This window comes from Salvelinus fontinalis, chromosome 23 (assembly GCF_029448725.1).
Source record: "Salvelinus fontinalis isolate EN_2023a chromosome 23, ASM2944872v1, whole genome shotgun sequence".
Taxonomy (NCBI): Eukaryota; Metazoa; Chordata; class Actinopteri; order Salmoniformes; family Salmonidae; genus Salvelinus; species Salvelinus fontinalis.
This window is the reverse complement of record NC_074687.1, coordinates 3,329,400-3,354,638: the sequence shown is the minus strand read 5'-3', so window position 1 is coordinate 3,354,638 and position 25,239 is coordinate 3,329,400. Positions and strand designations below refer to the sequence as shown.

The following is a 25,239-nucleotide window of genomic DNA, read 5'->3' as shown; positions in this document are numbered from 1 at the left end:
GCTTCTACATCTGCATTGCTTGCTGTTTGGGATTTTTTCGCTAGATTTCTGTATAAACACTTTGTGACATCTGCTGATATAAAATTGGCTTTATTAACAAGTGTGATTTGATGTGAATGACATGTTCAGTCAGCTAATATCATAGATACATACGATTAGAACACATTGAGGTCAGTTTATGATGCTCATAAAGGTGTACTATATCTCTGGGTATCATAAACGGATCTAATCTAATGGATGTTGACACTGTCCTGTCACTGTAAGAGCACATGAAGGCCACTTTATGACATGTTTCATATCGTACAATAGGAGCATGACTCGCCAGCAAACACTGGTCTACTAATGTAACATTTCAACTCCCACGTGGAATATAAAACACATTCACTCTCACATTCATCTCAATCACAACAGCAAGAATTAATAGTGGAGAGGTGTAGGGATTTATGTCACACACTGTGCCATTTCCCCACTGTAATTGGGGGAAGGCGGATACCTAGTCAGTTGCACAGCTGAAGGCATTCAACTGAAATGTGTCTTACGCATTTAACTGATTCAGAGGAGTGCAGGAGCCTACCTTAATCGATGTCCACGGCACCCGGGGAGCAGTTGTTGTTCGGGGTTAACTGCATTGCTCTTGGGCAGAACGTCAGTTTTCCACATCGCTGGCCCAACACTCTTAACCCTTAGGCTCCCTGCAATGTAATGCAACGTACAACTAATCAATTCTAAACGAGCATGTCTAATGAGCACTAACAAGCAGGCGGCTCAGCTTTGAGGAAAATGGAATGAAAACTCACAGATTACTCACAGATATTCTAATGTGCATTTTGTATAATTTAGTGATCGCTTATATCTGTTTCTTCTAAGGCTCTTATGAAAAAGATAATTAATTATTGGATTGAGACTTACAGTACCAGTCAAAAGTTTGGACATACCTACTCATTCCAGGATTTTTCTTTATTTTTACCATTTTCTACATTGTAGAATAATAGTGAAGACATCAAAACTATGACATAACACATATGGAATCATGTAGTAACCAAAAAAGTGTTAATCAAATCAAAATATATTTTATATTTGAGATTCTTCAAAGTAGCCACCCTTTACCTTGATGACAGCTTTGCACACTCTTGGCATTCTCTCAACCAGCTTCATGAGATAGTCACCTGGAATGCATTTCAATTAACAGGTGTGCCGCATCTGAGCCAATCAGTTGTGTTGTGACATGGTAGGGGTGGTATAGAGAAGATAGCCTTATTTGGTAAACTTTTACGTTTTATTCAAGTGCAGTTGCAAAAATTATCAAGCGATATCATGAAACTGTCTCTCATGAAGACCGCCACAGGAAAAGAAGACCTCTGCTGCAGAGGATAAGTTCCTTAGTGTTTCCAGCCTCAGAAATTCAAGCCCAAATAAATGCTTCACACAGTTAAAGTAACAGACACATCTCAACATCAACTGTTCAGAGGAGACTGTGTACATCAGGCCTTCATGGTCTAATTGCTGCAAAAAAAACACTACTAAAGAACACCAATAATAAGAAGAGACTTGCTTGGGCCAAGAAACATGAGTAATGGACATTAGACCGATGGAAATTTGTCCTTTGGTCTGATGAGTCAAAATCTGAGATGTTTGGTTCCAACCACAGTGTCTTTTCGAGACGCAGAGTGGGTGAACTGATGATCTCCGCATGTGTGGTTCCCACCGTGAAGCATGAAGGAGGAGGTGTGTTGGTGCTTTGATGGTGACCCTGTTTGTGATTTATTTAGAATTCAAGGCACACTTAACCAGCATGGCTACCACAGCATTCTGCAGCGATACGCCAACCCATCTGGTTTGCGCTTAGTGGGACTATCATTGTTCAACAGGACAATGACCCAAAACACACTTCCAGGCTGTGTAAGGGCTATTTGACCAAGAAGGAGAGTGATGGAGTGCTGCATCAGATGACCTGGCCTCCACAATCCCCCGACCTCAACCCAATTGAGATGGTTGTGATGAGTTGGACCGAAAAAGCCAACAAGTGCTCAGCATATGTTGGAAATCCTTCAAGACTGTTGGGAAAGCATTCCAGGTTAATCTGGTTGAGAGAAAGTCAGAGTGTGCAAAGCTGTCATCAAGGCAAAAGGGTGGCTACTTTGAAAAGTATAATATATTTGTATTTGTTTATTGGTTACTAAATGACTCCATATGTGTTATTTCATAGTTTTGATATCTTAAGTATTATTCTACAAAGTAGAAAATAGTCAAAATTAAGTAAAAAGCCTTGAATGAGTAGGTGTGTCCAAACTTTTGACTGGTCTGTCCATAAAAGATGGCGCCGGAGAACAAGGCTGACGTTTTACGTATTCCTGACCAATTGTGTTTTTTTGTTCATTTCTTTACATTGTTTGTAACTTATTTTTTAAACTTATTTTGTACATAATGTTACTGCTACCGTCTCTTATGACCGGAAATAACTTCTGGACATCAGAATATGCATTACTCGCCATGGACTGGCAGAACCCTTTCTTTCTTTTAACGAGTCTGATGAGCCCGACGTGAATAATATACTGTTTTCCCGGGAAAAATGCCCAGATCCCCGTCATTTGTGTGAGGTGAAGGAGGAGAAAAGGGGTCCAGAGGGCAGGCTGTCTTTTGAGAATTCATAGGTGATCGTATAAACCCCCACTTCCTTCCATTCTGCTAGCAAACGTGCAATCTTTGGAAAATAAAATCGATGACCTACGCAGAAGATTAAAATACCAACGGGACATTCAAAACTGTAATATCTTATGCTTCACGGAGTCGTGGCTGAAAGACGACATTATCAACACACAGCTGGTTGGTTATACGCTTTATCGGCAGGAGAGAACAGCGGCGTCTGGTAAGACAAGGGGCGGCGGTCTATGTATTTTTGTAAATAACAGCTGGTGCACGATATCTAAGGAAGTCTCTAGGTTTTGTTCACCTGAGGTAGAGCACCTCTTGATAAGCTGTAGACCACACTATCTACATAGAGAGTTTTCATCTGTATTTTTAATAGCCGTCTACATACCACCACAGACTGATGCTGGCACTAAGACTGCACTGAATGAGCTGTATTCCGCCATAAGCAAACAGGAAAACGCTCACCCAGAGGCAGCGCTCCTAGTAGCCGGGGACTTTAATGCAGGGAAACTTAAACACGTATGTCTTACCAAATTTCTATCAGCATGTTAAATGTGCAACCAGAGGGGAAAAACTCTGGACCACCTTTACTCTACACACGGAGACGCATACAAAGTTCTTGCTCGCCCTCCATTTGGCAAATCTGACCATAATTCAATCCTCCTGATTCCTGCTTACAAGCAAAAATTACAGCACGAAGCACCAGTGACTCGATCAATAAAAAAGTGGTCAGATGAAGCAGATGCTAAGCTACAGGACTGTTTTGCTGGCACAGGCTGGAATATGTTCCGGATTCCTCCGATGGCATTGAGGAGTACACCACATCAGTCTTCGGCTTCATCAATAAGTGCATCGATGACGTCGTCCCCACAGTGACCGTACGTACATACCCCAACCAGAAGCCAGGGATTACAGGCAACATCCGCACTGAGATAAATTCTAGAGCTGCCGCTTTCAAGGAGCGGGACACTAACCCGGAAGCTTATAAGAAATCCCGCTATGCCCTCCGACGAACCATCAAACAGGCAAAGCATCAATACAGGACTAAGATTGAATCTTACTACACCGGCTCTGACGCTCATCGGATGTGAATTTGCATACCGCCCCAACAGATCCACAGATGATGCAATCTCTATTGCACTCTACACTGCCCTTTCCCAACTGGACAAAAGGAACACCTATGTGAAGGTGCTATTCACAGCTCAGCGTTCAACATAATAGTGCGCTCAAAGCTCATCAATAAGCTAAGGACCCTGTGACTAAACACCTCCCTCTGCAACTTGATCCTAGAATTCCTGATGTGCCGCCCCCAGGTGGTTAGAGTAGATAACAACACATCCGCCACGCTGATCCCCAGCACAAGGGCCCCTCAGGGGTGCGTGCTCAGTCCCCTCCTGTACTCCCTGTTCACTCATGACTGCACGGCCAAGCACGACTCCAACACCATCATTAAGTTTGCTGACGACACAACAGTGGTAGGCCTGATCACCGACAACAACGAGACACACTATAAGGAAGAGGTCAGAGACCTGGCCGTGTGGTGCCAGGACAACAACCTCTCCCTCAATGTGATCAAGACAAAGGAGATGATTGTGGACTACAGGAAAAAGAGGACCGAGCACGCCCCCATTCTCATCGACGGGGCTGTAGTGGAGCAGGTTGAGAGATTCAAGTTCCTTGGTGTCCACATCACCAACAAACTAACATGGTCCAAGCACACCAAGACAGTTGTGAAGAGGGCACAACAAAATCTATTCCCCCTCAGGAGACTAAAAAGATTTGGCTGGGTCCTCAGATCCTCAAAAGGTTCTACAGCTACACCATTGAGAGCATCCTGACTGGTTGCATCCCTGCCTGGTATGGCAACTGCTCGGCCTCTGACCACAAGGCACTACAGAGGGTAGTGCGTACGGCCCAGTACATCACTGGGGCCAAGCTTCCTGCCATCCAGGACCTCTACATCAGGCGATGTCAGAGGAAGGCCCTAAAAATTGTCAAATACTCTAGCCACCCTAGTCATAGACTGTTCTCTCTTCTACCGCAAAGGCAAGCGGGACCAAAGTGCCAAGTCTAGGTCCAAGAGGCTTCTAAACAGCTTCTGCCCCCAAGCCATTGTCATGACGTTGGCCTGGGGGTAGGTTTATGACAGTCATAAATACCTCTTTCCCCCTTTTTCCCTCTCCCTACTATAACTGATGTGACATAAGAAAACCCCTTGGTTAACATAGAGATTCTGGAAACATCAGTAGTTGGGGGGAAATTAACTATATTCTGGTAATCCGACCAACTGAACATATGCGGTGGTACTTAAGGTATATTATGTCAGTTCGGTTGCCCTCTGACACATTCTCATCAATGATAGAATGACATAAACTCTACTGTGGAAAGTCTAAACGTCAGAGGTATCGGATTCACATGGAATTGTTGTTTAATTCAAATGTTTGAATATGAAATTATTTGCGAAGAGATGAAATGTAATTTTAGCTTCCAAATGAGAGATTTGGGTTTTCATAAGTTTGGGCTTTTGCTCAACCAGGGGCCCGCCCCTGTGAAAAAACATGGGTTATAAACTTTTCAGACACACCCCTCTCCCTCCACTATATAAGCCATTGACTAAAATATAACTTCCTGTTCCGGGTACATTAGGATGACGATCCGATGTCAGAATGGTTCAGATAATAACTACAGAACTAAGCCAACATCAGCATGGACTTTGGTTGTGAATGGTATGAACTTTGAACTCGTATTCACTACAGAAGTGCTACCTCCTAGCCGTTGAGTTAGCAACAGCTGCTACAAACGCAGGTTAGGAAGGACAGTCAGAGTATCCCGTCTACTCCACAACGACGTTACCACATATCCAGTGACCACCAGAGACATTCTTCAAAGGACAGAGGACTCGGGTTGGCGATACGGTCTTCCATCTACCACCAACCTACTGAAGCGCAGCTCAGAGTAAATATTTATTGCATTTTCCTTTTCAAAATAGGCGGTAATTTAGAATGCATAAGATACTGTATTTACGATAGTACAGCTTCGCCTCTGTCCCAGTCTCCCGCGCTTTCACTAAAACTCAGCCCCTTCCCTTTGTGTAACAAGCTGTCATATCTATTCCGCCCGCTAGGGACGTTTTCCTTTATGACGGCAATTTGTAATCAAGTTATGATTTAATTGTGTATGTGTGATTCTGTGTGATTAGTTAGGTATTTAGTAAATAAATAATTAAACCCAATTTTGTATTGCTGATTCAACTTGTTAGCCAGGATTCTTGCAGATAACCAAGGATTTACAACTTTCAGATGAGACTGAATAAAATGACGATTAATGTGACTGCTATGGATGTAAATTATTACTAAATCTTTAAGAGTTTATTCGAAAGATAACAGCTCTATAAATATTATTTTGTGCTGTCCCTCTCTAGTTAATTATATTTACATGATTAGTTCAATCAGGTGATATTAATTACAGAGAAATTATTTTATAGAATAGCATGTCATAGCAATTAATCTGGCATAGCCAAAGACACGACACCATAAGACTCCTGAACATCTAATGAAATGGCTACCCAGACTATTTGCAATGCCCCTTTTATGCCGCTGCTACTCTCTGTTGTTATCATCTATGCATAGTCAATTTAATAACTCTACCTACATGTACATATTACCTCAACTAACCGGTACCTCAACTAACCGGGGGGGGGGGGGGGGGGGGATAAACGTCAAATTTCGACAGTTTAGGCATTCATCCCGAATGGTTAAAGTAAGGGTTAAGGTTTGGGATAGGGGTTATAAATGTAAATACAACAACAAGTGCATAGTACTGGGATTGAACACGCGACCGAAATGGGATTGAACATGTGACACTCAGTGCTCGCGGCTTACACCCATCCGTCATCCCCATCCACAGCACCCTAGCAAGCCGCAAGCCTACTTGATGGTAATACCACTCACCATTGCCCCTAGTGACCGGTTTTGAAGGCATCTCCTGACATCCTGGGGACCTGGCCAAACGTTGAATATCGCCTTGGATCTCTAGTGACCTGGCTGGAATATGTCAAACTGAGCCACTACGCCTATACCTCTCTGCTCTTACCTCATGCAGGTAAGACCTGACAGGATAGATAGGGATAAGCAACATGGTGGAGAATCCACTCAGCCTGCCACAAAGCTAGAGATGAGTCAATACCTATCCAGGTGTCTCATATCCTGGAATGGGAATCCAGAGGTGCCACATGGGGGCAAAGTGTTGATTTGACATTGGACCAAAGATAAAGTACAACTTCCTGTCTCTCTCCCTCATATCTCTCTCTCTATGACTTTCCTAGTTAAATAAAGGTTCAATAAATAAATAAAATAAAATCTGTCTCTCACTCTCTCCCCGTGGCACAGACACACACTTCATCTCAAACTCCCCACCCCTCGTTCTCTTTATTTGGTTCTTCATGTCAATCCCTCTTGACCTTAACATTCAAAAAGGACTCACACATCTGAGTTCTCATTGCTGGTACATGGGAATAATGTGATAACTTCAGAGAAAAGAGAAATCTGCACATTGCTCTTGCTTGTATCACTCATTTTATTCAACCTTACATGTTGGCCTCTTGGCCTTCTTCAGAGACCTTCCAAGAGGCTGATGTGTAAGCTTTAATCAAATACGAGCAAGAGTAGTGTGCGGGTTTCTCTTTTCTTTGAAATCCCTTTTGACGTGCTTGACTTTTAGATGCAAACGGGAGGATGATGATGAGGTGAGTGTCATTCCTCATTGTTCTCTCTCTCTCTCTCTGTAAGGCTTACAGCTGGGGATGGAATTCACAGCAACACTGGCACCATAGCCTCTGGCAAGACCAGCTCCCTATCCTCTCACATCTGAGAGCTCACACTGACAACTGTGAAACCAGAAAGATGCCCTAAAGGCTTCCAAGCCAAGTATTTCCTCAGAACATATCCAAATATGGCCAAGAAAGCAAAACAATCGACGCCATAAAATGTCAACGAAGACCACTCAAATGAGTTGGTTTTTGAGAATAGTCTATCTTTCTCCGGAATTTCAATACGTTCATGGAAAACTTGATGTGGAATGTAACACAATAAAATATGAAGGAATAATGGAACAGAGAGGGTTTCATTAATTGAAAGGAATCCAATGTATGGCCAGGAGCATATCCGAACACTGATTACAGTTAGAATTGAAAATGTACAGCATGCACAGATTTACAATTACAATTATTATCAAATCAAACAGCTGGCATTGGACCTTGAACCAACCACTGTCCAATTACAAGGCAAGCGCACTACCCCCTGTGCTATAAAGCTCCAGACCTCTCAACAGAGACCAAAATGTACAGTACACAATATAAGATGCAAATGGTTATTTAGAAGATGATTCACTTAAATTACTTATTTGGGATCGACAACATCCGATGAAATTGCAGAGCTCAAAATTCTAAATACAAAAATCATAATATTAAACATTCATGAACATACAAGTGTCTTACATCGTTTAAAAGCGTAACTTCTTGTTAATCCAACCACGTTGTCAGATTTCAAAAAGTCTTTATGGCGAAAGCATACCTTGCGATTATCTGAGGACAGCGCCCCACACACAAAAGCATTAAAAACATTTTCCAAACCAGCAGAGGCATCACAAAAGTATGTTGGCAATAAAATAAATAACTTACCTTTGAATATCTTCCTCTGTTTGCATTCCCAAGGGTCCCAGCTACACAACAATGGTTGTTTTGTTCGATAAAGTCCTTCCCAAAAAAGTTTCATCCACGGGCGCCACAAGACTACAGTCCAAAATGAGAGCCACCCCGAAAAACTCCAATTACTAAGTCATTTTTCAAAAAACAAGCCTGAAACCCTTTCTAAAGTCTGTTGACATCTAGTGGAAGCCATATGAACTGCAATCTGGGAGGTATTCCTTTGAATCTCCCATAAACAAGCATTTGAATGGGCTGTGACCTCAAAAAATTAATTTCCGGATGGATTCTCCTCGTGTTTTCGCCCGCCATATCAGTTCTGTTATACTCACAGACATTATTTTAACAGTTTTGAAACTTCAGAGTGTTTTCCATCCACTACTATCAATTATAGGCATATCCTAGCCTCTGGGCCTGAGTAACAGGCAGTTTACTTTGGGCACGTCATTCATCCGAAATTCCGAATACTGCCCCCTATCCCTAAAAAGTTAAATTAGGAAAACACATTTGTGTATGCAAGACAACCAGCGAAAAAGAAAAGTACGAAAATGAAATATACAGTATTTTTGTATTTGAAAAGTGCTAATCTGGCAAGGTGGACTGTTTAAATCCAATCAAATCAAATTGTATTTGTCACATATACACGTTTAGCAGATGTAATTGCGGGTGTAGCGAAATGCTTGTGTTTGTGAAATGCTTGTGTTTCTAGCTCCAACAGTGCAGTAATATCTAACAATTCACAACAATACTGTCACATTCACTGTCTTCAAACTCACCGTCATAGATGAGCCAAGGCGCAGCGTGCATGTAATTCCACATTTATTTTAATCGTAGTGAAACCTTCACAAAAATAACAGGTAAACAGAAACAAACGTGACACAAACGTGAGGAACCGTAAGGAAGTTGAAATTATTCATACTTTTACTTTTGATACTTAAGTACATTTTAGCAATTACATTTACTCTTTATACTTACGTATATTTAAAACCAAATACTTTTAGACTTTTACTCAAGTAGTATTTTACTGGGTGACTTTCACTTTTACTTGAGTCATTTTCTATTAAGTATCTTTACTTTTACTCAAGTATGACTATTGGGAACTTTTTCCACCACTGAATGAGAAGCAGGATTTTTATTTTATTTGTACTTATACTTTTGATACCTAAGTATATTTTAGCAACTACATTTACTTCTGATACTTAAGTATATTTAAAACCAAATACCTTTAAACTTTTACTCAAGTAGTATTTTACATGGTGACTTTCACTTTTCTATTAAGGTATCTTTACTTTTAGTCAAGTATGACTATTGAATACTTTTTCCACCACTGACTACTGCAACACCGTTTCCTCTGCAATGCACCCTCACATTGGTGCCACAAAAGAGAGACGATGATTTGGAGGTTTGCGGGGGAAAATGTGTGCTGTTTTTGGATATTGATTTAGTTATTGTCAGGGACGCACAGAAATTCCATGTGTGGAGTTTTTAGTTCAGATTAATTATTTGCAATATGTGATCTAAAGGTTAAGAGAGCTTCATAAACTGTTTATTGGTTGTGGAGTTTGAATAGTGTGAGAAGACAACAGATTTGGTGAGAATCACAACATAGGGTACAAAATCTATTCTAGCTCTTAAAGGGGCAGTAGCCTACCTTGGGTGTACAATTTTAAATTACAGCATTATTTATTCTGCAGTTATTCTGTTGCTTTTTATTCTGTTACCAATCAAATTGACATGTTAATAGTATCTTCTGATTACAATTCTGATGTTTAATATTTTTAAATGTAAGTAGGTACAGTATATCTAGCTGTCCATATAACGCATTCTGATTGAATGGCTTGTCCTACACTTTGTAAAAACCCAGAGGGCATCTTGGGAAAAGATCTTGGTTCTATTGTAAACATAGCAGTGTGAATGCAAAGAGAAATCAGTCCACAAAATAGTTGAAGTGAACTGGCAAAAGAGTTGAGTCCTCATTTAAAGGCAAGGGCAGTGTGAATACAAAGAGAACTGTGTTATTCTCCCTCCAGTGTTATTTCCCTTCAGAGTTCACTTAGAGTGTCACGGAAGCCTTTTTTTAAAACCCATTTTCCCCCCAAATTTTGTTGTTTCCAATTGGTAGTTACAGTCTTGTCTCATCGCTGCAACTCCCATATGGCCTCGGGAGAGACAAAGGTCGAGAGCCGTGCATCCTCCAAAACACAACCCAACCAAGCCAAGCCACACTGCTTCTTGACACAATGCCCACTTAACCAATGTGTCAATGTGTCGGAGGAAACACGTGCACCTGGCAACCGTGTACTGCGCCGGGCCAGCCACAGGAGTCGCTAGTGCACGATTGGACAAGGTCATCCCTGCCCTCCCCTAACCCGGACGACGCTGGGCCAATTGTGCTCCGCCCCATGGGTCTCCCAGTCGCGGCCAGCTGCGACAGAGCCTGGACTCAAACCCATAATCGCTGCAGTGCCTTAAACCACTGCGCCACTCGGAGCCCCGTCGCTGAAGTGTTTTGTCAATGTTCCCAGTGGGCGCACATTGATTGAATCAACGTTGTTTCCACTTCCATTTCAATTAAATTGTTGAACCAATTTGGAATAGATGTTGAAGTGACTGACGGCTGTTCCCACTGGGTTATTATTGTCACATAATTAAACTGACTTTCATATGCGTACAACATTTAAAACCATGGATCATTTGGATTTGGAGGTAAAGTGTCCATTTATGTCTGGAAGTGGGTAAGATCGGCTTTGTATTGCAGAGCTCTGACGGCTAGGGTTCGATGCCAGTCGATTACTCGAGCAGGACAATTCTCTCTCTCTCGTGACGTAAAATCTGGCTATAACAATCTGCACTGTACTTGGAACCGAGGACTCTCAGGCTCGCGCGCTCTCACTGATCACTAAATTCAACAGTAGCAAAGTAGCGCGGTACACAATAACTGAAGATGGGATTTAGATCACAAAGACAAAAGAGAGACAACTTTTACAGTCGCCTGGCCATTGAATCAAAAAATGGAAATGGTATACTCTCTTGAACAAAAACATAATACTGTAGGCTAAATCTAAAAGTATTTGGCAAGAAATCTGCCAAATTAAGATAAATGGTTAATGCACTCTTAATGTATGTCGGTCAGCAATAATATCATGAACAATAATTAATAATGTATTTTAGTAATTTCCTAGCAATTGGGAACAGTGTGTGAAACACGTTACGCACCCACCCTGTGACATTCGAGATTTGTGAATGAACGGTGAAGCCCGCGCGTAACGGCGATGGACACCCGGGACGAGCCTCGCTGCACACCGCGGGATTGCCTTGCACCATCGCCACGCAGTTGAGATATCACCTCCTCCAATCTTCAATAGATTTGATGGGACACAGTATCACCACAAGTATGTTGTGAGCCTGCACTTGTAAGGACGTTATTTGGAAAACACTTTTTTCCCCAAGTGAAGCTCAAAGCTAGAGAAAACTACCGCCGGCGCAGTAGTCTAGTGGATATGTTTTTAACGTAACATAAAATTGTACCGATGGAAAGTAAGAGTAATATTTCACCGTGATTAACGTCGTGGATTAACGCGACAAGCTGTAGACTAGTCTATTAAACGGAGGTCTGGACATTCTGTGAAGCGCTGACATGGGGGGCGAGAGATAGAGAGAGACATGGCCAGGTAATGATGGTATGAGCTCCGCGCGCACTGCATGCCCCAACTCAGCCAAACTTCTCCCGACCTGAGTAATATGAGCGTTCGTGTGAACATCATCCAGGATGTTTTCTGATCTGGCTGGCCTCAACTACACCTACAACGTGAGCGACGACCCGTTCAGTTTCCTGGACCGGGAATGGCGCGACACACCGAAAGAGACTCTGTCCAGGACTGGCTTCATCGTGCTCTCTGTGTTCCTGGGCTTGATAATGATCTTCGGCTTCCTCAACAACTTCGTCGTACTGCTTCTCTTCTGCAAGTTTAAAACTCTGCGTACTCCGGTCAACATGCTCCTGCTCAACATCAGCGTGAGCGACATGCTGGTGTGCATGTTCGGCACCACGCTCAGCTTCACCTCCAGTATCAAGGGAAAGTGGCTCCTGGGCCGCCACGGCTGCTTGTGGTATGGCTTCATCAACTCCTGCTTCGGTGAGTCGACCCGGGATGCGTCTCTACAGCCTAATAAAGGCTGTTAGTGAGAAATTAGAACAAATTGATTAATGTATTATTGGCAGTAAATCTGTTGCCAATTTGTTCCTTGACCACAGACCTGGTGGCATAAACAGGATTTTCCAGTGACTGTCACCCGAAAGGTTCTGAGTTCAAAATCCAGATGAGAATTAGTCCCACTTGTGCTTGCTCATGGTGAAGAATTTGACAAGAATGTTACTTTTGACTAAAAGTATCAAATTCACTCAACATGTCATTTAAAACACATTTGTCAGTTTCACTTACTATACTAGGTTGAAGATACTTTAGATGAATTAACACGACATGACATTCTGATAGGATTTAACTGAAACTTTTAAGGCAGCAGGGTAACAAACTTTTTTAAGTTGACTCAACAAATATTTTTTTTACAGTGTAGTAGGGCTGCTGTATATTTACCCAATTAATGGAACTTTAAACTTTGATCATCTTTAAAATGTAATTTCATAGTCCTAAAACGTTTAGCCTGAACTAAAACCTTCAGATGGTTTAGCATGCCCTATTCATGTAGGTTCGTTATATCTGGTCATACTGCAAGAATTTGAACCACTCTGGCAACTAAATCACTGGGTAGCAGCTTCTTCTACTCAAATCAAGTTTGATTTGTTTAACTAGGCAAGTCAGTTAAGAGCAAAGTCTTATTTTCTATGACAACCTGGGCACAGTGGGTTAACTGCCTTGTTCAGGGGTAGAACAACAGCATCGATCTTGGAATCTTTCGGATACTAGTCCAACACTCTAACCACTAGGCTACCTGCCTCTAACCACTAGGCTACCTGCCTCTAACCACTAGGCTACCTGCCTCTAGTCACTAGGCTAGCTGCCTCTAACCACTAGGCTACCTGCCTCTAACCACTAGGCTACCTGCCTCTAACCACTAGGCTACCTGCCTCTAGTCACTAGGCTAGCTGCCTCTAACCACTAGGCTTGCTGCCTCTAACCACTAGGCTTGCTGCCTCTAACCACTAGGCTACCTGCCTCTAACCACTAGGCTACCTGCCTCTAACCACTAGGCTACCTGCCTCTAACCACTAGGCTAGCTGCCTCTAACCACTAGGCTAGCTTCCTCTAACCACTAGGCTACCTGCCTCTAACCACTAGGCTACTGCCTCTAACCACTAGGCTAGCTGCCTCTAACCACTATGCTAGATGCCTCTAACCACTATGCTAGATGCCTCTAAACACTATGCTAGATGCCTCTAAACACTAGGCTAGCTGCCTCTAACCACTATGCTACCTGCCTCTAACCACTAGGCTACCTGCCTCTAACCACTAGGCTATCTGCCTCTAACCACTAGGCTATCTGCCTCTAAACACTAGGCTACCTGCCTCTAACCACTAGGCTAGCTGCCTCTAAACACTAGGCTACCTGCCTCTAACCACTAGGCTAGCTGCCTCTAACCACTAGGCTACCTGCCTCTAACCACTAGGATAGCTGCCGCCCAAGGTTTTGGAATATTATTCTAAATGTCTTCAAATGAGTTATTTTCACAAAAATGAATAGCTAGAAGTTGTTTCCTAAATGTGTCCCCAACTTGTCACAATAATGTCAATGGAGCATTTTGAGTTTGTCTCTGTGTTGATGTCAAGATTCGCAATGTGTGTAATAGCCTACCCACTTAGCTACAGGTGTTTCTGACGGTGAGAAGGGGTGTCGAGTGGTTTTTGAAATGCGCTAAAGCAGAGCATGGGTTACAAGGCACTGTGTAGTGAAGAAGGCATAGTTTACATCAAGCATACAATATCATCAACGCACTGTATTATAAGCACACAATGCATTGTGTAATAAAACATAGAAGGCAAAGGCTACACTAAGGCATAATAATTATTATTTATTGGACTTATATATAGTATATATACAGTAACGGTTAGATACATTATAAATTATATGGATAAATGTTTGGATTATATATAAATCCATATAATTATTGGATTATATACAGTATATTTACAGTGCCTTTGGATGGTACTCAGACCTCTTGACTTTTTCAACATTTTGTTACTTTACAGCCTTATTCTAAAATGGTTTAAATAAAAAAGTGTCCTGAGCAATTTACACACAACACCATATAATGACAAAGTGAAAACCGATTTTTAGAAATGTTTGCAAATGTATATAAAAAAAAAAAACTGAAATACCTTATTTACATAAGTATTCAGACCCTTTGTTATGAGACTCATAATTTATCTCAGGTGCATCCTGTTTCCATTGATTATCCTTGAGACCACAACAACACAAAAGTGCCATGTGGACTGAGGTTAGAGCTCCAACAAGCACATAAGACATTATATTTCCTGCTGAGGAGCTTTTAGGCATGTGGGCTGCAGTCTGCAGACTCTTAAGTCTCTTTGGACAGATGTATTTTCTCCCCTTTTGAAGTGGCCAAGAAAATCCAAAATGATTCCCAGACCTAGTGCTCTTGCTATAGGTCTGGGATTTCTGAGATGACTCCCTTGCTATAACAAGACACGTGGTTCTGGCTGAGTGTTGGAAAATGTCACAACGAGTTATTCTGTGATAACCGTCCCGGCCATTTCCTGAACTGAGAGTGGCAGTAACATGGCCATGGTCCGTCCACCCGTCCGTTTCTATACACAAATGCTATGGGCTCACTGTGGGTGGGAAAAGTGATTGAGGAGTGTGGCCTGAAGAAAGAAACTCCACATGGTCATGCTTTTCAAGTGGACTACTGACTCTTTGATATCATTTATCTCGGTAATGTTATGCAGAAAAACCCATCCTCTCTTCTGTGTGATGTGTTCAACTCCATCTAAGCTTTGAAGTAAAACCATTTGCTTTTGGTCATCTGAATTAGCAAACAGGCTAATCAAAGGAATAGCTATTTGTAACGACATCCGTCACTCTGAGTGGGGTTGCTGGGGAGGCCAAACCACTGGGCACACACTGGTTGAATCAACGTTATTTCCACGTCATTTCAATGAAATGATGTTAAACTAATGTTGAACTAACTAATGTGGGATTGACGTCTGTGCCCAGTGGAAAGGGTCCTTCTGTCTCAAACAGAGTGCAGAGTTCCTTGGTAGGAGGTGGCAGAGTGAAGTGAAAAAGTCTGAATGAGAGATTGGGAAAGAATTATGTTCTGGAACATAGCGTAGAATATAGCAATTTGAATGCACAGTATTGGAGTAGGAGAAGTCCTTGGAAAAGGAAATTATCACTAGAGTAAAAATGCATTCCTGTCATATTAAATAGAGTTATCTAATCAAATCAAATTGTATTTGTCACATGCGCCCTTAACCCACAGTGCAGTTCAAGAAGTAGAGTTAAGAAAATATTTACAAAATAAACAAAAGTAAAAAAATCTAATCAGTCAAAAGGCAACACAAGAACTGTACATAATAATATACACGGGGTACCGGTACCGAGTCAATGTGCAGGGGTACAGGTTAATCAAGGTCATTTGCCATACTTGCCGTATGGTAGCAGAGAGAACAGTCTATGACTTGGGTGACTGGAGCCTTTGACAATTCTTTGGGCCTTCCTCTGACACCGCCTAGTATATAGGTTCTGGATGGCAGGAATCTTGGCCCCAGTGATGTACTGGGCCATACGTACTACCCTCTGTAGTGCCATATCAGGTGGTAATGCAACCAGGTAGGATATTCTCGATCGTGCAGCTGCAGAACCTTTTGAGGATCTGGAGACCCATGCCAAATCTTTTCAGTCTCCTGAGGGGGAAAAGGTATTGGCGTGCCCTCTTCACAACTGTCTTGATGTGTTTGGACCATAGTTTGTTGATGATGTGGACACCAAGGAACTTGAAACTCTCGACCCGCTCCACATCAGATCCGTAGATGTTAATGGGGAACTGTACGGCCCTCCTTTTCCTATAGTCCACAATCAGCTCCTTTGTCTTTCTCACATTAAGAGAGAGGTTGTTGACCTGGCACCCCTCCTGTGCTCCCTGTTCACCCACGACTACAAGGCCAAACACCAAACACTAAGCAGGCACCCCTGAGGGCCCCAGTGTTGAGGATCAGCGTGGCATATCTGTTGTTGCCTACAATTACCACCTGGGGGCGGCCAATCAGGAAGTCCAGGATCCAGTTGCAGAGGAAGGTGTTTAGTCCCAGGGTCCTTATTTTCCACCATCATTTGCAAATAAATTCATAAAAACTCCTACAATGTGATTTTCTGGATTCTTTTCCCTCATTTTGTCTGTCATGAAAATTATTAGGCCTCTCTCATCTTTTTAAGTGGGAGAACTTGCACAATTGGGTGCTGACTAAATACTTTTTTGCCCCACTGTAGGTGTTATTTTTGTTCAGGTGGGAAAGGGCAGTGTGGAGTGCAATTGAAATTGCGTCATCTGTGGATCTGTTGGGGCGGTATGCGAATTGGAGTGGGTCTAGGGTTTCTGGGATGATGGTGTTGATGTGAGCCATGACCAGCCTTTCAAAGCACTTCATGGCTACAGATGGAAGTGTGACGGGGCGGTAGTCATTTAGGCAGGTTACCTTTGCTACCTTGGTTATAGGGACTATGGTGGTCTGTTTGAAACATGTAGGTATTACAGACTCGGCCAGGAAGAGTTTGAAAATGTCAGTGAAGATATTTGCCAGTTGGTCCGCGCATGCTTTGAGTAGACGTCTTGGTAACCCATCTGGCCCGCATATTTTTTGCTACGGAGAGCGTGATCACACAGTCATCCAGATCAGCTGGTGCTCTCATACATGTGTCAGTGTTCCTTTGCTTTAAAGCGAGCATAAAAGGCATTTTGCTCATCCCGTAGGCGTGAGTGACTGGGCAGCTCGTGGCTGGGCTTCCCTTTGTAGTACCTAATCGTTTTTACGCCCTGCCACATCCGACGAGTGTCAGAGCCGGTGTAGTAGGATTCAATCTAGGAGGCAGTTGTTAACATTATTATAAACATGTACTTTCTTCTTGCTCAGCTCATCTCAGGCCAGTGTATAGATCTACCCGCTGCCTCAGATTTTCATGTTTCTGTGGACTTGAATTCTTGATCTACAGTCACTAAATATGTGTCAGATATTTTTTAACACAAGAGTGGAGAGAGAACTACATAAGTGAGATTGGAAAATCTTTTAATGTTGTGTGTATTTTAAAATCATTCAAGGCTATAACGAGTGCGCTGAGAGTCAGGAAGCAAGTTCAGGGAGTGAGTGTTTTAATAAATAAAAGAAACAATGAACACGAGACAAACAGCGCACTGACATGAAAACAGAGTCAATAACACCTGAGGAAAGAGCCAAGGGGAGTGACAGATATAGGGAAGATAATCAAGGAGGTGATGGAGTCCAGGTAAGTGTCATGAGGCGCAGGTGCGCGAGACAATGGTGACAGGTGTGCAGGATAATCAGCAGCCTGATGACCTAGAGGCCAGAGGGGGAGTGTATGTGACAGTGCCCCCTCACCAACGCGTGGCTCCAGCTGCAGGACGCCGTCAAAGGGGACAAACCCGGGGATCAGGAGCAGACCTGTCACGCCAGCTGAGGCAAGGGAACCTGTCGAGTCAGCGGAGGCGCGGAAACATGACAGATGCGTTGAGGCAGGGGAGCCTTGCGATCCGGCTGAGGCATGAGAACTTGACGAGCCGGTGGAAGCAGGGTAGCCTAGAGATCCGGCGGAGGCATGAAAGCCCGATGAGCCGGCTGAGGCAGGGGAGCCTGGCGATCCGGCTGAGGCATGAGAGCCTGGCGACCTGGTTGAGGCATGAGAGCCAGTAGCAGTTCCTGGACCCGAAATGAAAACAGAGTCAATAACACCTGAGGAAAGAACCGAGGGGAGTGACAGATATAGGGAAGATAATCAAGGAGGTGATGGAGTCCAGGTGAGTGTCATGAGGCGCAGGTGTGCGAGACGTTGGTGACAGGTGTGCGAGACGATGGTGACAGGTGTGCGGGATAATCAGCAGCCTGATGACCTAGAGGCCGGAGAGGGATTATACGTGACAAAGGCAGTGTACCAGTGACTTTTCTGTTCTGCAGTGAAATTGATTAGCATCTCAACTACACACACACACGCACGCACGCACGCACGCACGCACGCACGCACGCACACACACACACACACACACACACACACACACACACACACACACACACACACACACAGACAGGAGGAGGAATAATGGTATGAGGCTGTTTTTCATGGTTCGGACTAGGCCCCTTAGTTCCAGTGAAGGGAAATAATAATGCTACAGCATACAGCAGGGGTGTCAAACTCATTCCACGGAGGACCTAGTGTCTGCAGGTTTTTGGTTTTTCCTTTCAATAAAGCCCTAGACAACCAGGTGTGGGGAGATCCTAACTAATTAGTGATGTTAATTCATCAATCAAGTATAAGGGAGGAGCGCAAACCCGCAGACACTCGGCCCCCCGTGGAATGAGTTTGACACCTGTGGCATACAGTGACATTCTAGACAATGCTTCCAAGTGTGTGGCAACAGTTTGCGGGAAGGCCCTTTCCTGTTTAGGAATGACAATGCCCCTGTGCACAAAGCGAGGTCCATACAGAAATGGTTTGTCGAGATCGGTGTGGAAGAACTTGACTGGCTTGCACAGAGCCCTGCCCTCAAGCCCATCAAAGATCTTTGGGATGAATTGGAACGCCGACTGCGAGACAGGCCTAATCGCCCAACATTAGTGCCTGACCTCACCAATGCTCTTGTGGCTGAATGGAAGCAAGTCCCCTAAGCAATGTTCCAACATCTAGTAGAAAGCCTTCCCAGAAGATTGGAGGCAGTTAAAGCAGCAACGGGGGCCAATTCCCTATTAATGCTCATGATTTTGGAATGAGAGGTTTGACGAGCAGGTGTCCACATACTTTTGGCTTTTGTACATCCCTGAAATTGCAACCGCGAAGAAACAGCAGGTGGATGTCTTCATGAAGAGTGCGGAAAGGTTTGAAGTGAATAAAAAATGTCCTTCCTTATTCGTTTCCACTCCGTTACCTAACTCAGACAAGCAGGGAATATCTCATTCTTTCCATAAGACCAACCCCAAGGCTTTAAGAAGGAATATTTGAAGATATTCTCGGTTATATCCTCCTTTCTCATTATTCTCACTTCAACTGTGCCCGGATTGGACTTTCTCTGAACTCAGGGAGCATGTCTTTGGGTCTGGCTGCTTCTTTGACTTTCTACTCTCACAAACATGTTTGACTGTGTTTCACAGTCTCCCACTAACATGTCTGTCTGTGTTTGACGTTCTCTAACTAACATGTCTATTTGTGTTTGACAGTCTCTAACTAACATGTCTGTTTGTGTTTGACAGTCTCTAACTAACATTTCTGTTTGTGTTTGACAGTCTCTAACTAACATGTCTGTTTGTGTTTGACAGTCTCTAACTAACATTTCTGTTTGTGTTTGACAGTCTCTAACTAACATGTCTGTTTGTGTTTGACAGTCTCTAACTAACATGTCTGTCTGTGTTTGACAGTCTCTAACTAACATGTCTGTCTGTGTTTGACGTTCTCTAACTAACATGTCTGTTTGTGTTTGACAGTCTCTCACTAACATGTCTGTCTGTGTTCGACTGCCTCTCACTGACATGTCTGTCTGTGTTTGACTGTCTCTCACTGACATGTCTGTCTGTGTTTGACTGTCTCTAAATTACATGTCTATCTGTGTTTCACTGGCTCTCACTGACTTGTCTGTCTGTGTTTGACTGTCTCTCACTGATGTGTCTGTCTCTGACGTTCTCTCACTGACATGTCTGTCTGTGTTCGACTGTCTCTTACTGACATGTCTGTCTGTGTTCGACTGTCTCACTGATGTGTCTGTCTGTGTTTGACTGTCTCACTGATGTGTCTGTATGTGTTTGACTGTCTCACTGATGTGTCTGTCTGTGTTTGACTGTCTCACTAATGTGTCTGTCTGTGTTTGACTGTCTCTCACTGACATGTCTGTCTGTGTTTGACTGTCTCTCACTGACATGTCTGTCTGTGTTTGACTGTCTCACTGATGTGTCTGTCTGTGTTTGACTGTCTCTCACTGACATGTCTGTCTGTGTTTGACTGTCTCTCACTGACATGTCTGTCTGTGTTTGACGTTCTCTCACTAACATGTCTGTGTTTGACTGTCTCTAAATTACATGTCTATCTGTGTTTCACTGCCTCTCACTGACATGTCTGTCTGTGTTTGACTGCCTCTCACTGACATATCTGTCTGTTCGACTGTCTCTCACTAACATGTCTGTCTGTGTTCGACTGCCTCTCACTGACATGTCTGTCTGTGTTTGACTGTCTCACTGATGTGTCTGTCTGTGTTTGACTGTCTCTCACTGACATGTCTGTCTGTGTTTGACTGTCTCTCACTGACATGTCTGTCTGTGTTTGACGTTCTCTCACTAACATGTCTGTGTTTGACTGTCTCTAAATTACATGTCTATCTGTGTTTCACTGCCTCTCACTGACATGTCTGTCTGTGTTCGACTGCCTCTCACTGACATGTCTGTCTGTGTTTGACTGTCTCACTGATGTGTCTGTCTGTGTTTGACTGTCTCTCACTGACATGTCTGTCTGTGTTTGACTGTCTCTCACTGACATGTCTGTCTGTGTTTGACGTTCTCTCACTAACATGTCTGTGTTTGACTGTCTCTAAATTACATGTCTATCTGTGTTTCACTGCCTCACTGACATGTCTGTCTGTGTTTGACTGCCTCTCACTGACATATCTGTCTGTTCGACTGTCTCTCACTAACATGTCTGTCTGTGTTCGACTGTCTCTCACTAACATGTATGTCTGTGTTTGACTGTCTCTCACTGACATGTCTGTCTGTGTTTGACGTTCTCTCACTAACATGTCTGTGTTTGACTGTCTCTAAATTACATGTCTATCTGTGTTTCACTGCCTCTCACTGACATGTCTGTCTGTGTTTGACTGCCTCTCACTGACATGTCTGTCTGTTCGACTGTCTCTCACTAACATGTCTGTCTGTGTTCGACTGCCTCTCACTGACATGTCTGTCTGTGTTTGACAGTCTCTCACTAACATGTCTGTCTGTGTTTGACTGCCTCTCACTGACATGTCTGTCTGTGTTCGACTGCCTCTCACTGACATGTCTGTCTGTGTTCGACTGTCTCTCACTAACATGTCTGTCTGTGTTCGACTGTCTCTCACTAACATGTCTGTCTGTGTTTGACTGCCTTTCACTGACATGTCTGTCTGTGTTTGACGGTCTCTCACTAACATGTCTGTCTGTGTTCGACTGTCTCTCACTGACATGGCTGTCTGTGTTCGACTGTCTCTCACTAACATGTCTGTTTGTGTTCGACTGTCTCTCACTAACATGTCTGTCTGTGTTCGACGGGTTCCTCCAGGGGGAAACGGCTCAAACACCCAATGAGCTGTGTCATGCTAAAATGAAAATAGTATGAAATAGTGTCATGAAATTGTAAGATGTGTTTGCGTGCGTGTGTGTGAGCTGTAAATCAAGATAATTCAATGTATTTTGAAAGATGAGGATTAGGTTGAGGATTATAATAAATACCGCGTTGATGTCATACAAGGAAGCCAAAGGTGCACTTTACATTTCCAAATCATAAAACTCATTGTCATATACAGTGTCAACGTTTATGGTCACTATGTTTGATGTACAGTTACAAGATGACATGGAGCCACACCCTGGGTTGTTCTGGACACAATGAGCTTGTGTTTGTTTATTGTGAAGAAAATATGCTGCTGATGCATGCACCTGAATGGACCTGAATGACTCCTCTCTATGTGCACCAAAATGACTGTTTCTCTGAATTGCTATGTGAAAGCCTAACACTGTATGATTGTATTTTATAACTTAGCTAGTCATGTTGGCAATAGAACAAGCTTTCAAATCATGCCCACCTGACCCAGAATGCGATGTATAATTGTCTGTTTTTGGATTGCGTAAACAGCAACAGTAATTGTGTGATGGCGGTGATGCAGGTTTGTGTTCCAAACAAAACAACTATAAGTGTACCTGCTCTAGTTCCTCAACAACACAGCTAGGAGAGAAACAAATATATAGAGAGAGTTGAAGACTCTTCTTAGAGTCATAAAAGTGCATTCAAATGACTTAGGAGCTGTACACTTTGGAGATGGGTTGTCACGTATACTCCCTCTCTGGCCTCTAGGTCACCAGACTGCTGATTGTTACGCACACCTGTCACCATCGTCACTCTTCGTCACACCATCGTCACTCAATCGCTCTTATTGACACTCACCTTGACTTCATCACCTCCTTGTATTACCTGCCCTCTTTACGTCACACCCTTTGGTTCCTTCCCCAGACGTTATTGTTTCCGTGTCTGTTTCATGTCGGTGCGCTGCTCGTGGTTTGTTCATGTTCATTTATATATTAAATGGAGTCACTTCCTGAACTTGCTTCCCTACTGTCAGCATACATCGTTATAGAGGTGTGGCCACTTAGTCCTCAAACGTATCACTCAAACCCTCGTAATTGTTTTGTCTTATGTTACACCTACCCCGCATGTCCAGGATATTGTTATCATGTTACTGAATGCATTCAAAGTATTTTCAGATTTCGTTATCATCATATGCGGCGAAAAGTACAGTAAATGTAAAATGCATGTAAAATCAACCGTGTAAAGTTTGGATTCAGTCTTGTGTCAGGTGAACTGTTGTGTAGTCACCTTTGGTCTAGTAATTTTCCCATTATCTCTAAACTGTTGCCTTTCAATTATTACCATGGTTATGCATATGCTTTTCATATTTCTTCTGTAAAAAACATTTAAATATAACCCTATCCATATAGGCCAAGAGTGTAAAGGGTTATTGACATCTAATTACTTAATGACTTGTAAATACTTAATGACTTCACACAATTTTACGTCAGCTATAATAGTGCCTCTGGCCAATATTGACCAATTACATACTTTGGAAGTCTATCACAGTCTATTGACCAATTACCGTATATTAAAAGCTTAAAACAAAACAGAATCCACATGCTTCTTAGGAATGGCTCTGAACGTTATTGCTTGTTCAGAAGCAGAAATATGGCATTAATATCTGAAGTTGGCCAAGTTCATATCTATTTATGACTTATCCAATGTTTGTCTCTCACACTGTCTTTTCCCACCAATTAAAACATTTCTCACTTCATACTCTCCCCTCCTTCACTCTTGGCTCTTTACCACTCTACAGTTCATTTACTGTTCATTCTTCATGTGTCACACGCACGCACGCACGCACGCACACACACACACACACGCACACACTGTTTTGGATGGGGATTGACTGAAGTGGGTGGGAGAGATGGAGAAGAAAGAGATGGAGAAGAAAGAGATGGAGAAGAAAAAGAAAAGAGAAGGGGTGAGAGAGGAGATGGGTGGATAGAGTAGATGGGTGGATAGAGTAGATGGGTGGTTAGAGGAGATGGGTGGTTAGAGGAGAGGGGTGGTTAGAGGAGATGGGTGGACAGAGGAGAGGGGTGGATAGAGTAGATGGGTGGATAGAGTAGATGGGTGGCTAGAGAAGATGGGTGGTTATAGGAGATGGGTGGTTAGAGGAGATGGGTGGATAGAGTAGATGGGTGGTTAGAGAATAGGGGTGGTTGGAGGAGATGGGTGGTTAGAGGAGAGGGGTGGTTAGAGGAGATGGGTGGACAGAGGAGAGGGGTGGATAGAGAAGAGGGGTGGTTAGAGGAGAGGGGTGGTTGAAGAAGATGGGTGGTTAAACGACATGGGGGAGTTGGAGGGATGGGTGGTTAGAGGACATGGGTGGTTTGAGGACATGGGTGTTAGAGAAGAGTGGTGGTTGGAGGAGATGGGTGGATAGAGGAGATGGGTGGTTGGAGGATATGGGTGGTTGGAGGACATGGGTGGTTGGAGGACATGGGTGGTTGGAGGACATGGGTGGTTGGAGGAGATGGGTGTCAGAAAGGGAGAGGGTGGTTAGAGGACATGGGTGGTTGGAGGAGATGGGTGGTTAGAGGAGTTGGGTGGTTAGAGGAGATGGGTGGTTAGAGGAGATGGGTGGTTAGAGGAGATGGGTGGTTAGAGGAGATGGGTGGTTGGAGGAGATGGGTGGTTAGAGGAGAGGGCGGATAGAGGATATGGGTGGAATGGGTGGAATGGCGAGATGGGTGGTTGGAGGAGAAGGGTGGTTAGAGGAGAGGGGTGGTTGGAGAAGAAGGGTGGTAGAGGATATGGGTGGATAGATGAGATGGGTGATTGGAGGAGATGGGTGGTTAGAGGAGAAGGGTGGATAGAGGAGAGGGGTGGTTGGAGGAGATGGGTGGTTAGAAGAGAGGGGTGGATAGAGGACATGGGTGGTTAGAGGAGAGGGTGGTTGGAGGAGATGGGTGTCAGAAAGGGAGAGGGTGGTTAGAGGACATGGGTGGTTGGAGGAGATGGGTGGTTAGAGGAGTTGGGTGGTTAGAGGAGAGGGGTGGTTCGAGGAGAGGGTGGATAGAGGAGATGGGTGGTTGGAGGAGATGGGTGGTTGGAAGAGATGGTGGATAGAGGATATTGGTGGTTGTAGGAGATGGGTGGCAGAAAGGGAGAGGGGTGGTTAGAGGAGATGGGTGTCAGAAATGGAGAAGGGTTTTTAGAGGAGATGGGTGTCAGAAATGGAGAAGGGTTGTTAGAGGAGATGGGTGGTTAGAGGTGATTGGTGAATAGAGGAGATGGGTGGCAGAAAGGGAGAGGGGTGGTTGTAGGAGATGGGTGGCAGAAAGGAAGAGATGTGGAAAGTGGAGTTAGGTGGTTAGAGG

The 25,239-nt window shown here is 43.5% G+C and overlaps 1 protein-coding gene across 1 annotated transcript in view; it reads left to right on the top strand.

Annotated features, from left to right (window-relative positions):
- Window positions 1-11,089: 11,089 nt before the first annotated feature.
- The window catches only part of tmtops2b (teleost multiple tissue opsin 2b), a 67,146-nt gene continuing 52,996 nt past the window's right edge, over window positions 11,090-25,239 (top strand). Inside the window, exon 1 of the mRNA XM_055877624.1 lies at window positions 11,090-12,486. Coding sequence (XP_055733599.1) covers window positions 12,120-12,486 — 367 coding nt within the window. The 5' untranslated portion in view covers window positions 11,090-12,119. The remainder of the gene's footprint in view (window positions 12,487-25,239) is intronic.